At 41.0% G+C, this 12,806-nt stretch overlaps 1 protein-coding gene across 1 annotated transcript; it reads right to left on the bottom strand.

The window, feature by feature from the left end:
- Positions 1–1,053: 1,053 nt before the first annotated feature.
- Positions 1,054–10,555, bottom strand: LOC146389492 (uncharacterized). Its single transcript, XM_084914644.1, has 11 exons — positions 10,401–10,555; positions 9,167–9,410; positions 7,251–7,357; positions 6,384–6,442; positions 4,452–4,796; positions 4,264–4,371; positions 3,447–3,560; positions 2,213–2,284; positions 2,077–2,118; positions 1,952–1,993; positions 1,054–1,564 (listed from the first exon to the last, which is right to left on the bottom strand). The coding sequence occupies exons 1-11, from the start codon at positions 10,553–10,555 to the stop codon at positions 1,341–1,343; spliced, it is 1,512 nt and encodes a 503-aa protein (XP_084770770.1). The 3' UTR covers positions 1,054–1,340.
- Between the last annotated feature and the right edge of the window lie 2,251 nt (positions 10,556–12,806).

A 12,806-nucleotide genomic window follows, 5' to 3' on the forward strand; every position in this document is an offset into this window, starting at 1 on the left:
CTCAGCTGTTGATGCTGCTCACTGATTGGACTGTTGGTTTCAGCTCTGGTCTCTGTCTTTACTGCACAGGTGAAGGTAGGAAATGTGACTGGATCTATAGACTGAAAACAGGGAAACTCACTGTAACTATTTGCAGTGTAAAAAGTTTTCTTCCAAACACAGTGTGATGATATTAGATGTATCAGATGTCTGTTTACACTGGCAGAAACAGCAAGGCTTCATGCTACCATGGTCAACTTTACTCTGAACCAGCCTGAAGTCAAACACACCGATGAAGGTCAAAAGCTGCAGTCAGATCAACATCTAAGATCTCTTTCTACACATAAAAGTCTGTACATGTTCAGGATCCATTATCATATCTTATCCATTCATCTTTTAGTAATTGAATTTTAAAAAGTTAAGAGACATCAATGTCATTACTTCAATGTCATCAAGACACTGAAGTACTGACTATATGGAATATGAGCCTTTCTTCTTTAGAGGTACATAGATCTGACAGTGATCAGCATAAAAGTGAAATGCAATGCCGTGTTTTCTCAGTATAGAACCAGGAAGGAGCAGATACAAAGAAAAGAGGATGTGGTGAATTTTTGGATGATATGTATACCTATATACACACACTATATATCTCTTTTTGGTCAGATCTGCTGTGGATTATCATCATTCATTTTCCTATAATACACGTAGAGCTGCAGACACATCACAGCATTCAGTTCCAATAGAGGCAGTTTATGACTAAAGTAACAGACATATTCAAGCACAACATGAAGGTTGTTGTGATTTGGTGCTGTATAAATAAAATGAAATAAAAATAAATAAAAAATGACAATGACCCGAGCATGCTCTTGGAAATAATATAGTGTAGGTATAGTGTATAGAAGCACAACTGCAGCAGTGACTTCACAAATGTCGTGTTGACAGGACAGACACACACACACACACACACACACACACACTGAGGACTGGAATGTTGTAAGTTTTGTATGTAAAACTTTATTTTCAGCCATTATTAAAATTAATCACAAATGAACATTTACTGTGAAAAATACAGGCTTCTGCAATCAGATAATTCTTTCTGATATATTCCTCAGAGACCCTCAGAGGTCTGCCTGATATCAAATTAATACTAAAAATTCTGCTTCTTACAAGTACAGAGGACTGCTGTGAGTGCTGCTCCAGCATGTGCATCTGTGGCACAGTGGGAGGAAGAGTCAGTTCACAGATATGAACTCAGATCAGAAGCCGTGGGAAATATTTCTGGATGTTATCTGAAAGTTTTGGAGCAGACTGAGAAGTGAAAAATCATCTTCTGCAGCTGCAACACAAACACCCTTTGCAGCTCAGAAGGCATGTTCGGTGGTAACATAAGCAGTGATGTCATCGTAGTCTTCATCTAGTCCTTGACCTCTGTGATGCTGGGTCATCTCCATGGAGACGGCTGGCTTGTTCAGTGTCTTGCTGTAGATGGACAGCAGCAGACCAGTGGAGATGCAGTATGGACAGAAGACCACTAGATAGCAGAGGAGTCTGAGCACAGACTCAGAAAGAAGAAGAGGAGGAGCATCTGAAGAAGGAGGAAGCAGAGTAGGTGTGTTGGTCAGTTAAACACAGCACAGAGGTGCACTAATCAGCTCTCTCTCCTCACAGCAGGAAGGCTGGAAGTGCTGATCCTGGATCAGCCCTGGAGGTGAGGCAGGTATGAGTGTGAGCTGTAGTTTAAACACTCTGAGCAGTCAGTGAGACCAGAAAAGCTCTGAGAACTTTACACTGCATGAACCCCAACAGGCTGCTCAGGACCAAACATGAGGAGGATATAAAAGGTGACCCTGACTGACAACATCTGCCCAGCTGCATCATGTCAGAGCTCCTCTAAGCAGTGCAAAAGAAATGAAGGAGGACTCTGTCTGTGGCTCTTCCATTTATTAGTGTTTGTTCCTCATCATCAACTTACCCGCAGGAACAGCCAGCCCAGACAGCAGCAGCACACACACACCTGTAACAGGACAGAGGTCACTAAAGTTCACCAAAGGTCAGAGGTCATGATGAGGACAGACAGGTGTAGGAACATCAGCTCACCTGCAGCAGTCAGCAGAAACAGGCCTGAAACTGAAGAACACACTGATCAGAGATCAAATGGTCACATGACCGAAGAGAAACATCAACAGCGCCCTCCAGTGTTGGACAGACAGATAATAAATGTGGAGAAACTCACAGAAGGAGACTCGTCCGCTCCATCTCAGATAGCCATCACCTCCACACTTCCACAGGTCTGATCCCCAACCCCCTACATTACACAGAGCACACATCAGCACAGGAGGAGCTCCAACGACAGTCACCTCAATGTGCTTCATATTGTAAGACCCCACAATAACACAAAGAAACAATCAGATGACCCTCTTTCAGCAATCACTTTTGCCACAGTGGGAAGGAAAAACTCACTTTAACAGGAAGAAACTTAACTTATTAATGCAAAAACATAAATAATCTCGGGCGCAATCATGTACATTTCTACTGATTTGTGAAAACATACGTTCATTTTTATACTTTTAAATGTTAACACAGTTTAATTAACACAGTAGTAACACAGCCCCCGTTTAGACTCCCCCCTGCTTGCTGTTGGTGTTGCTTCCATGTAAAATAGGACGGCTGCTGTTAGCCTTCATTAAGCTGTATGACTTAAACAGAGTGAGTTCAGCTTTCTCTGTGTAAACAGACGTTGGTGGAGCAGCTGCAGAGTTTGTTGATCAGCTGCTTTGATGAATCCTGCAGCTTTGTCCCAGTAAAGCTTTTACAGGTGATCGCAGGAACATCGCTGTGTTCTTTCACTCCACCTGAGCTCAGCGCCACGGTAACGTTAACCTCAACGTTAAACTGTGACATCATTATCAATGCTGCTGTTGTGTTATCAGCAGTGTTGGTCAAGTTACTTGAAAAAAGTAGTCAGTAACCAATTACTGATTACTTAAGTAACTAATTACTGATTACTTCCCACAAAAAATAATCCTGTTACTTTACTGATTACTTATTTTCAAAATAAATTAATTACTTAGTTACTTTTTAAAAACACGACTTACAACCTGAATAGGTGATAAAGCGATAGATCTTTCAGCCCAATTCTTTTTCTGCATAATCCATCATACAAAATGTAATCAAATGGAAAAGTCTCTTTGTAAAACTTGTTTTACTAGTTTTAATATTTTAACTTTATGCATCAAGCAAAAATTAAATTATATGCAACATTCTCTGACTGGAAGAAATTTGATTAACATTTAAACCTATTTTCTGCACACTCCAGCTCATAAAATAAAATATTTTTTTGTGTTTACACTCAGTCTTTCAAATAGATGCAAGTAAAACACAGCAGAAAATAAATAAAAATCAAAGACTAGCGGTCCTGTTGCTCTATTTTCACCTGTAAAGCAGGAATGGGGTAGGCGGAGGTTTACCCTGGTGCAGGTGAGCCGCAGCGGTCAGTGGAAGAATCCGCGAGTTTCTCTGTGAGTTTCCCATTACGTGGTAGCGTACTGGGTGCTTGTTCGGAAGGTTAAGGGTTTTTTTCGCTGTAAAAAGAAAGTTTCTTCAGACCCAGTGAACAGCAGACGCTAATGTTTTCGTCACTTTATACAGAATCAAACTCAAAATAAGGTCAGTACTTCCACGCTTTAAACGCTGCACGCTCACACTCTCTCCGCACTCGATATATTATCCATTGTTGATCTGCACACAGCTGTTGCCATGAACGTCGCACTGGCTTACGTTATTGTCATGAGACACTCTCGCAAAAAAATCACGGTTTTAGTAATGCAGTAACGCAGCGTGCTTACGGGAAAGTAACAGTAATCCAATTACCTTTTTTGCAATAGTAATCCCTTACTTTACTCGTTACTTGAAAAAAGTAACCATCTCTGGTTATCAGTGTTTGTTTTTCAAACCCGGAGCTGTGTGGGCTTACTGCTGTCACACTCTTATTCATATGTTTGCACTGCAGGTCTGTTTTTAGTCACTAATGTGGCCTGTGTTTCCATGGTGACAGTGGAGCGCTACAGTGGAGCGCTACAGAGTCACGTGTCAAACGAATTATTGCATTTTTGCAATCCTAATCCAGATGTTGCAGACCTGTTGGAAACATCAACAGCTAGTTTCAGTGATATGTGAGGATTTGCTGGAGGATGGATTAATGCGTGGAGGTCAAAGGTCACAGACATCAGTCAGCATAACGGTAGAGCTCGCTCTGTTACTAAGTCACACACACACACTCTTCACCTTCTCTGTTCCTGATCCTTATGTAGCACACGTAGGCAGCAGCCAGAATGATCAGAGTACCCAGCAGCACAGCTGAGAGAACTGTGGGCCAGACTGCAGGAGGAGCTTCTGTAACACAAACACTCGAGACATAAACATCATCAACATGTTTGTATGAATTCACATCAATCTGACCTCTGTCAACTGACCCGTGACCTTCAACTGTACTTCAGTCCAGCTCAGCTCTTCTTCGCTCCTGAGGGTGATGCAGGTGTAGGTTCCACTGTCAAAGACTGTAGGGTTTCTCAGAGTGAGGCTGAGGTCTCCAGTCTGCAGAGCGTCGGCTCTCATTGATGTTCGACCGACGTAACGAACGTTTTGATCATGAAGATTGTCACCACTAAGCAAGCGCACGTGGACTCGCGGGTTCTTGAACTCATCACAGCGCCACAGAACTGCTGTGGAGCTCCTGGAATCATCAGCTTGTATCCGACAGGGAAGCAGGACAGACTCCACCCCCTCATAAACCTCCACCCCTGAGGCATGCTGGGAAACTGAAGACAGAAACATGAAACAGATAGACGCTGTGACTCACAGTCACCTGACCTTTCACTCACACACACACACACACACACACACACACACACACTCACACACACACAGTGATATTCTCAGAGTGTCACAGAGACTAAGAGTTTGACAAACTACTTCCACAGTTATTTAATTTTAAACCTTTTTGTTGTATGGACCCGCCCACCTGGCCGCATGAGCCAATCAGAGCTGTTCCCTGCACCACAAAGTCTCATGGACTGGTTTGCAGCACAGCGTAAAGGTGGAACCAACTCTACTGACTTTATTCTGTAAAGTTTTAGATGAACCTCTCATTTGTATTTTACTTTTTTTCTCAGAGCTGCTCTGAATTTAGGAGGAAGATGAGGACCAGTTTCATTTTGAAGCAAAGACGTGAACATTAGCAAGAAGAAAGCACAACATGGATGTGACAGCAGAGCTCAGTTCACCTGATGGAGCAATAGAAACATTTTTGTCATATTTGTCAATCATAAAGATGTTTTTATTTTCCCACTTTTTCTCTGTTCATGTTCAACTCAACAAATACAAGCTGAGTATCTTTATTAGAATTTAAATTCAAACTAAAATAAAATAAAGTTTGTTAGTTATTAAATCAATATTAAACAAATTTCATTTCACTTTGAACAAAAACAGCTGGTAGAAATGTCCTTCAGGAGCTACTTTTACTTTCTTACTCTGAGGCTACGTCCACACGTACCCGGATATTTTTGAAAACGCAGATTTTTCTATGCGTTTGCACCTTTCGTCCTCACGTAAACGGCGTTTTCGGTCACTGAAAACGGAGATTTTTAAAAACTCCGGCCAGGGTGGATATTTTTGAAAACTCTGTTTTTGCATTTATGTGTGGACGAGAAAAACGGAGAAAACGCAGCGTCAAAGGTGTGCGCCTTTTTTGACGTCACACTGTGCGCCACGTTATTGTTTCAGTGAAATGAATTTCTACAATACTGTTACTGTTAATTGTACTCTCTGCAGTGTTTAAATGCTTACATATACACACACAGTTACTGTCCCTCCACACATACGACTCGGTTCTGCTTCTATGCCCCATCCTTGTTTACATATTTCCCACCGAGGCTTCTAGACTTCTGATTGGCCAACATTTCTATGCGGTTAGGAATATATCGCCACCTGTTGCTTTGGCATGTTCCTAGCAGCGTTTTCCTTCATTTCTGCATTTACGTGTGGACGGGATTATTTTTAAAAACGAAAACGGAAAATCTCAGTTTTCAAAAATACCCGTGTACGTGTGGACGTACCCTGAGTAAGAAAGTAAAAGTGTGTATATATATATATATATGTGTGTGTGTGTATATACATATATATATATATATATATATATATACACACACACACATATATATATACACATACATATATGCGTGTCTTTGTGTGTGTATATATGTGTGTGTGTGTATATATATATATGTATATATATTTATTCAGTAATGCACATACACTCTTATATTGTACATATATTTAGTGTTATAATTCTCAGATTTACCCATCCTTTTGTTTTGCTTGTTCTTATGTTATTGTATTTTGCACACCTCTGTTGCTTGTGAAGCTTACACCCAGAATTTCACTTGCATGTGCTGAACCAGTGTACCTGCACATGTGATGTGACAATAAAAGTGATTTGATTTACTGTATGTACTGATACTGCATGTAGTGCAGATATTGATATGTAGTACTGATACGGATTGTTGTACTGATACTGCATGTGGGTACTGATGCTTATATGTAGTACTGATATCTTAGGGTGTGGGTGAATGTTCCACTGTGGTCAAGCTGAAGTTACAGCACTGAACGACCACGCTCCCCACACGGCTTCTTTTTTCTCTCTCTGGCTCCTCCCCCTGCTGGGGTGTGAGGTTAAATCTAAAAAAGGCTCAGTGGGCACTTCCTGTAGTACAGACTCCTCCCTGCAGTCTAAGGTTAAACACGTCAGATCATCATATAGACCATGTAGAGACATGAACACAGCTCAGTGTTCAGCGGGTGGAGCAGGTCCGTCTTGCATGGAGGCCATGGGAATGAGCTTCATCACCTGAACGAGCTTCATCACATAAAAGAACTTAATCAGTTAATAAATAATGTCAATGTGGAGGTTTTACTGAAGTGTTACGCACTCACTGTGAACACCCAGCTTCACATTTGGTCACATGACCACAGGGTAGTTCAGTGTGATCAAATAAAAACACACTTGACTGTAGAAATTCAGTTTGCACGAAGCACATTTACCTTAATGAATAAATAAACCTTTGTTTTAATGTAGTTCAGCTGCATTGAACTATTACTCCATGTTTCCTGATGGCTTAAGAATCATTTGTGTGTGTGTGTGTGTGTGTGTGCGTGCGTCCATGTGTGTGTTTGTTTGTGTGTGTGTGTTCAAAGGATCAGAGCAGCTTTCTTACCGAGTAAGAGGAGCAGGATCATCATCTTCATCCTCAGTAACTATCCCGTTACAGCTGATCCTCTCAGGCTCACCGACGGCTGTCAGAGCAGAGCTGTTACTCTGCAGCTGATGGCACAGAAAAAAGTTCTCTTTCACAGGAAGTCTCCTCCTCTGAGAACCTTCACAATAAAAGCTGTTTACAGTGTTGAACACAGAGCCAACTGGAGGATCAGAGGTTAGAGGGAAAGATAGAAAGAATAATGTGCAGGTCAGAAGCTGTAACACTGTGTGAAAGTCAAATGTGCACCAACAGCTTCATCACAGCTTTGAAATTATGTGGACTGCAGACAGGATCCTTCCACGATAAATTTCAATAACTCTGAAGACAGAAGGGCCAGAGAGCGTGAAACTGTAGCAATGCATGTAAAGCAGACACTCGTGCGTCGCAGCTTTGGGGCCACAACCTTGAAAGCACAGGCACTGACTTAGACAGGCAGTCAAAATCATCAGTGATCCCTTTGACATTATTCACCCGCATTTCAATGGCTCCCCTCTGGGCGACGCCTCCACTACATTTCCTGCAAGACTGAGAGAAGGAGAGCCACCTTTGTCCCCAAAGCCACCCTGCTTTTTAACTCCAGCCGATAAGAACATTTCCCAAACCAGAAACATAAACTACTCTGCACTACTTTTATAATGCCGACACTTTATTCACTTTTAGTCACTTACACTTATTTATTCACCTATTCAGTCACTTTAATTTTAAAACTGTGTAATTTTAAAAATGTGTATATACTGTATATTCTGTGTATTTATTATCTCACTCTTATTGCCTGTTTATGCCCTGTCCTTATCTTCAACATCATGTTGCTCTGTTGGATTTTAATTGCCCCTTGGGGATAAATCAAGTCTTTCTGATTCTGATTCTGTCACCTTTGGTCTTTAAGCTGGACTAATGTACAGACAACAAGCTTTGATCACAGAGGTCTCTGTATGACTAAAGTAGTTCACTGATATAGGGAAGTATCTGAGGGCTCTGAAATTGATCACCAAAAATGGTTCTCACATGGGACCTGTTAGAGAGCCTGGTGAGAACCCTCGCAGCAGCATTCTGAACCATCTGTAAGCGATGCAGGGATAATCTGCTCAAACAGGGGAATAATGAATTATAATAATTAAGGCGGGATAAATGAAAGCATGTGTAATCATTTCCATTTTACTTTGGGAGACAACATGACAGATTGTGGCAGCAAACACAGGCACAATCTTGCCTGGCCAAGTGAGCTCCAGTTAGCACAATAAAAATAGGGTCTTAGAGCAGGCCTGCTCTGATTGATAGAAAGCCTCAGCAGAAGACACAGAGGGAAACTCAGAAATTACAGACACAGAGAGCTCTGAATTTACTTTCACTCAGGTAGTGAAAACAGGTCCTCTGTCTACACAGAGTTAGCAAAAAGTTCCTTTTTACTGTTCTTATGGATATAACTAATATAACTAACAGGAATTGAATCATTATGATCTGTGACAGGGACTGAAAACAAGGTCTTGGGGGAGGCAAGCACAGAATTACTAGAACCAGAGTGAGCACGGGAGATAAACCCCTTTCAGACTGAGCTAATTGAGTTATATTGCCGATTGTTTCAGACTGAGCTGCTTCAGAAACTCTTCCTGACTGAGAAGCATGAAAATTAGTCTTTGACAGAGCACAAAAAGCCATCTTAGGAAACTCCGGCCATTAACCAGTCTTAGGAAGTTCTGGCTCATCGCCACAAACAGATGCAGGTTCATATACGAAATCCACACGCACAGTTTTATTTTCAGCCAGTTCAGGAGAACAAAAGGATATGTTATTTAGTTTTACTGACTCAGCAATGAGTTACGGGTTCAACACATTCAGACAGAGAAAAAGTCCAGAAGAAAAAAAAACCAAATTACTGTCATTGAGGTGTCAGATAGTCCAGAGTCACAATGTTCAAGGGGAGCTGCACAGTCAAGCTGTGGCTGTGCAGAGATCACAGCTTCAGCAGGCTGAGGCTGGGACAGGAGGCTGAACAAGGAGCGAGGAGGCTGGCTACAGGCACCCCTCAGCTGAGCCGGGTTGGATACCGGTGGGAGAGTAAAAGGAGGAGCAGGATGTCTGCAGAGAGCCCAGAGAGCCAAGCAAGTTCGGAACGCAAGACTGGGAAAAATAGAACAGGAAACACTGAGATGCAGATGATCGTATTTGTGAGACTGTCCATTCAGTTTGGTACTTATATTATTTTTCAGTCACTTTCCATAAAATAGGACATTAGCAGACTGCCCAAAAATATGTTCAGATTATGTGAATTTTATAAGTTTAAGGTTTGTTCATCTTCAGAGTTTTGAATGCAGAGCTAAAACTTTGGCTCCGTCCTAAAACTCTCCACTAAGTCCTCACACAAATTCCTGGTCCTCAGTAATGCTTCATTAGATTTCACTGAAAACAAAGCAGAACTGAACTGTCTTCAGTTCTGCCTTCAACTGTCTAACTGACCTGTTCTCACAGCATTTTAAAATAGAACCGAAAGTCCGGTTAAAATCAGCTCAGATCTGTGCAGTCATGAGCAGAGCTGCTGCTATTTTCAGAGGTTTGTCACAGTTGCACAATAACTGCTTCTGTAGATGAAAGAAGTTCTCTCTTGATAAAGTTTGACTGGGGACGTATTGGCTGACTCACATTTAAGATCAAGATTTAATCTTGCATATTCCAAACGGGAGCTGATATCCTTCTACATCCAGCCAAGCTTTTTAGCCGCTCACAGTTACTTCACATCTGCACCTCTGCAGCTCCTCCTCATGCTGTTTCTGACTGCAGATGAAAGAGTACTGACTATATCAAGCTCAAGTTTTATTTTCATATACAGGTAATGTGGCACATTACTACCGGCAATTAAATTCTTAAGCTCAGAGCCCCACAATTTTTCACCAAGAAAAATTACACACAAGTAGCAAATAGATAAGAGATTGAACTGTACAAATAAATTAAAATTAATATTAATTGAAAGAAATTAGAATAAATAAATGCAGATTATTAAAACTACTGTATATACATATACAATGTGATTGTGCAAAATAAACTGTCCTATATTTCAGTATGGAGTAGAAACTGTCCCTGAATCTGCTGGTTTGGGTATAGATCTTGCTGTACCATGGGAAGGGTGTATGGGTGGGGTGGCTGGGATCAGTGAGGGTCTTCTGAGCCTTCCTCTTACAGGGCTGTGAGTAGAGGTCCTGGATGGCTGGCAGTTCAGAGCTGCTGATACTCTGTGCTGATCTGACCACCCTCCATAGAACAGCTGCCATATCAGCTCATGATACAGCCAGACAGAATACTGTCGATGCTGCATTGATAGAAATTGGTGAGTATTTTGGGGTGAATGGCAAACCTGATGTTAATCCACAGGAACCTGAAGCATCTGACATCTCTGTCCCCTTGATATAAATGGGGGTTTGCCTCTGCCGTGCAGTCTGTTGTTATCCCGATACCATGATGTCAGGATTCTTACCTCTGCTCTGTAAGCAGACTCACTGATGGTGGCTGATTTAATGATTTATAGTGTTGAAAGCAGACTACAGATAAAAACAGTGAGAAGCTGAAAATGTCTGTGAAAACAGCTGCCAGTTAGTGAGCACATGCTTTGACAGTATGACCTGGGATGTTATCTGGTCCAGAAACCTTATATTCAATTCAATTTTAATTATAAAAACCACAACATCAATCAACTCAAGGCACTTTATAAGGTATATCCTACAATAATACATACAGAGAAAACGAACGATCATATTACCCTCTATGAGGAACTGCTTTGGCAACAGTGGAACCCACCCATGTTTTCATTCATGTTGTGGTTGAACTTGGAAGCTTTGTATTTACTGGTCCAAGTTAACGCTGAAAGTACAAACATCACTAATGTCACACAACTTTGCCGACATGTGGCCAACAGTAATGTTTTAATGTTCTTCGTTATTAAACATTCGCACATAAATAAGTGACATAATATTCAGTACTTACTTTTGACAGCTCACTCTTCGGCCGCTCCCTTCTGCCGTCTGCTGTATTTTGCGGCAAAATTATGATGATGTTGTGGTTGAACTTGGAAGCTTTGTATTTACTGGTCTCTGGAATATGTGTCACTCTGTATATTATCCTCCACTTTGCTCGATGCAGTGAGAAACTGTTACTGCTCGGTGCAAGCGATAGAAAAGAATAAGTTTCAGAGTGCAGCACACACAACATCATTAGTGAACTTATTTCTGTTTAAAATGAGCTCATTAGTCAAGAGATAACACGGATCCACCACTCTGTGTGCCCACTACCCAAGGAGACACTCCTGACCCTGAGTGCTGCAGGAATGTGGAATATCACTCCTCTGGTGGTGAAGGGACTGGAGGTAAAGAAGGAAATGAACCAGTACATCACTGAAGCTATTTGGGAGCTTTCACCAGAGTCACAGGGACCACATTTGAAACTCTTAGAAATATGGTATCTAACCAGATACTTACTCTGGATGGCAGGGTCTTGGCCTCCAGTAACACTTGGAGAGTTCTTCAATGTGGATATTAAATAAATATGTAGGACTGATTTCTTCCTTTGGTGCACTAGTCTGCTGATTATCTCTCGATAATGTCACCCTTTCAAATCCAAATCAGTCCCAATAGTCAATCCTATATTTATTAGCATAGAAAAGAGAAATTACAGAGTAATATTACAATCAAGAAACATGGAACCGATGTTTGATTATGTGCCTGCATAGGTTCCTTACCACGGTCCAGACATTTGCATGTTACCAATTCTAAATTGTCCATAGTCCTGAATGGTTGTATGTCTTTCTGGCAACCTGTCTATGGGGCTAGAACGATGTCGTCTTAAAATGAAACTGGAAAAAAAAAATTACAGGTTCAAACAGCGATGTCTTTTTCTCAAGTGAAACTGAATTTGTCCTGTCTGGGGAAAACACATGTTACCCGTGGAATGTCCTTTTATCAAAAAACATTTGTTGACTTTTCACCACTATTTGTCCCGCTAGAAGCTAAACATGTACAGACATGTTTGGACATGAGCGCATTCATGCTCCCCTCCAGACCCGTCACGTTTGCTAGTTCCTTGTTAATGAAACTGAATATTTTGTGGTGCTTAAGGTTTGAGACAATAGTGATATATTGAGTTTGATGTAATCTTTAAAACATAGTTGTTTAATTAACAGACAATTTATTATTTAATTCTGTTTTATCATGTGTGACAATTATTTTGGTCTTCAGTGTGAGTTTATACAAAGTGGAAATATTTTGTTAAAGATGATCTGGATGGATGATATTTAATGTTGCTTTATCCTGGCACTATAGAAAATAAAGCCTTATGGGAGTATAACTATTTAAATTAGAAAATGTTGCTGTTGTGGAGAGGAAGACCTATACAGTGGAGTTTTTCTGTCTGTATGGAAAAAAGGTGACAAGGACACTTGGAATGTATCCTTTACCAAAATAAAAATCTTATGGCCACCATTTCTTCTGTGAAAAGCTTGACATGCACGGACATTAATATGTGTACACTCCC

Source organism: Perissodus microlepis, chromosome 3, assembly GCF_051167445.1.
Source record: "Perissodus microlepis isolate ML-2025 ecotype Zambia chromosome 3, ASM5116744v1, whole genome shotgun sequence".
In the NCBI taxonomy this organism is placed as follows: Eukaryota; Metazoa; Chordata; class Actinopteri; order Cichliformes; family Cichlidae; genus Perissodus; species Perissodus microlepis.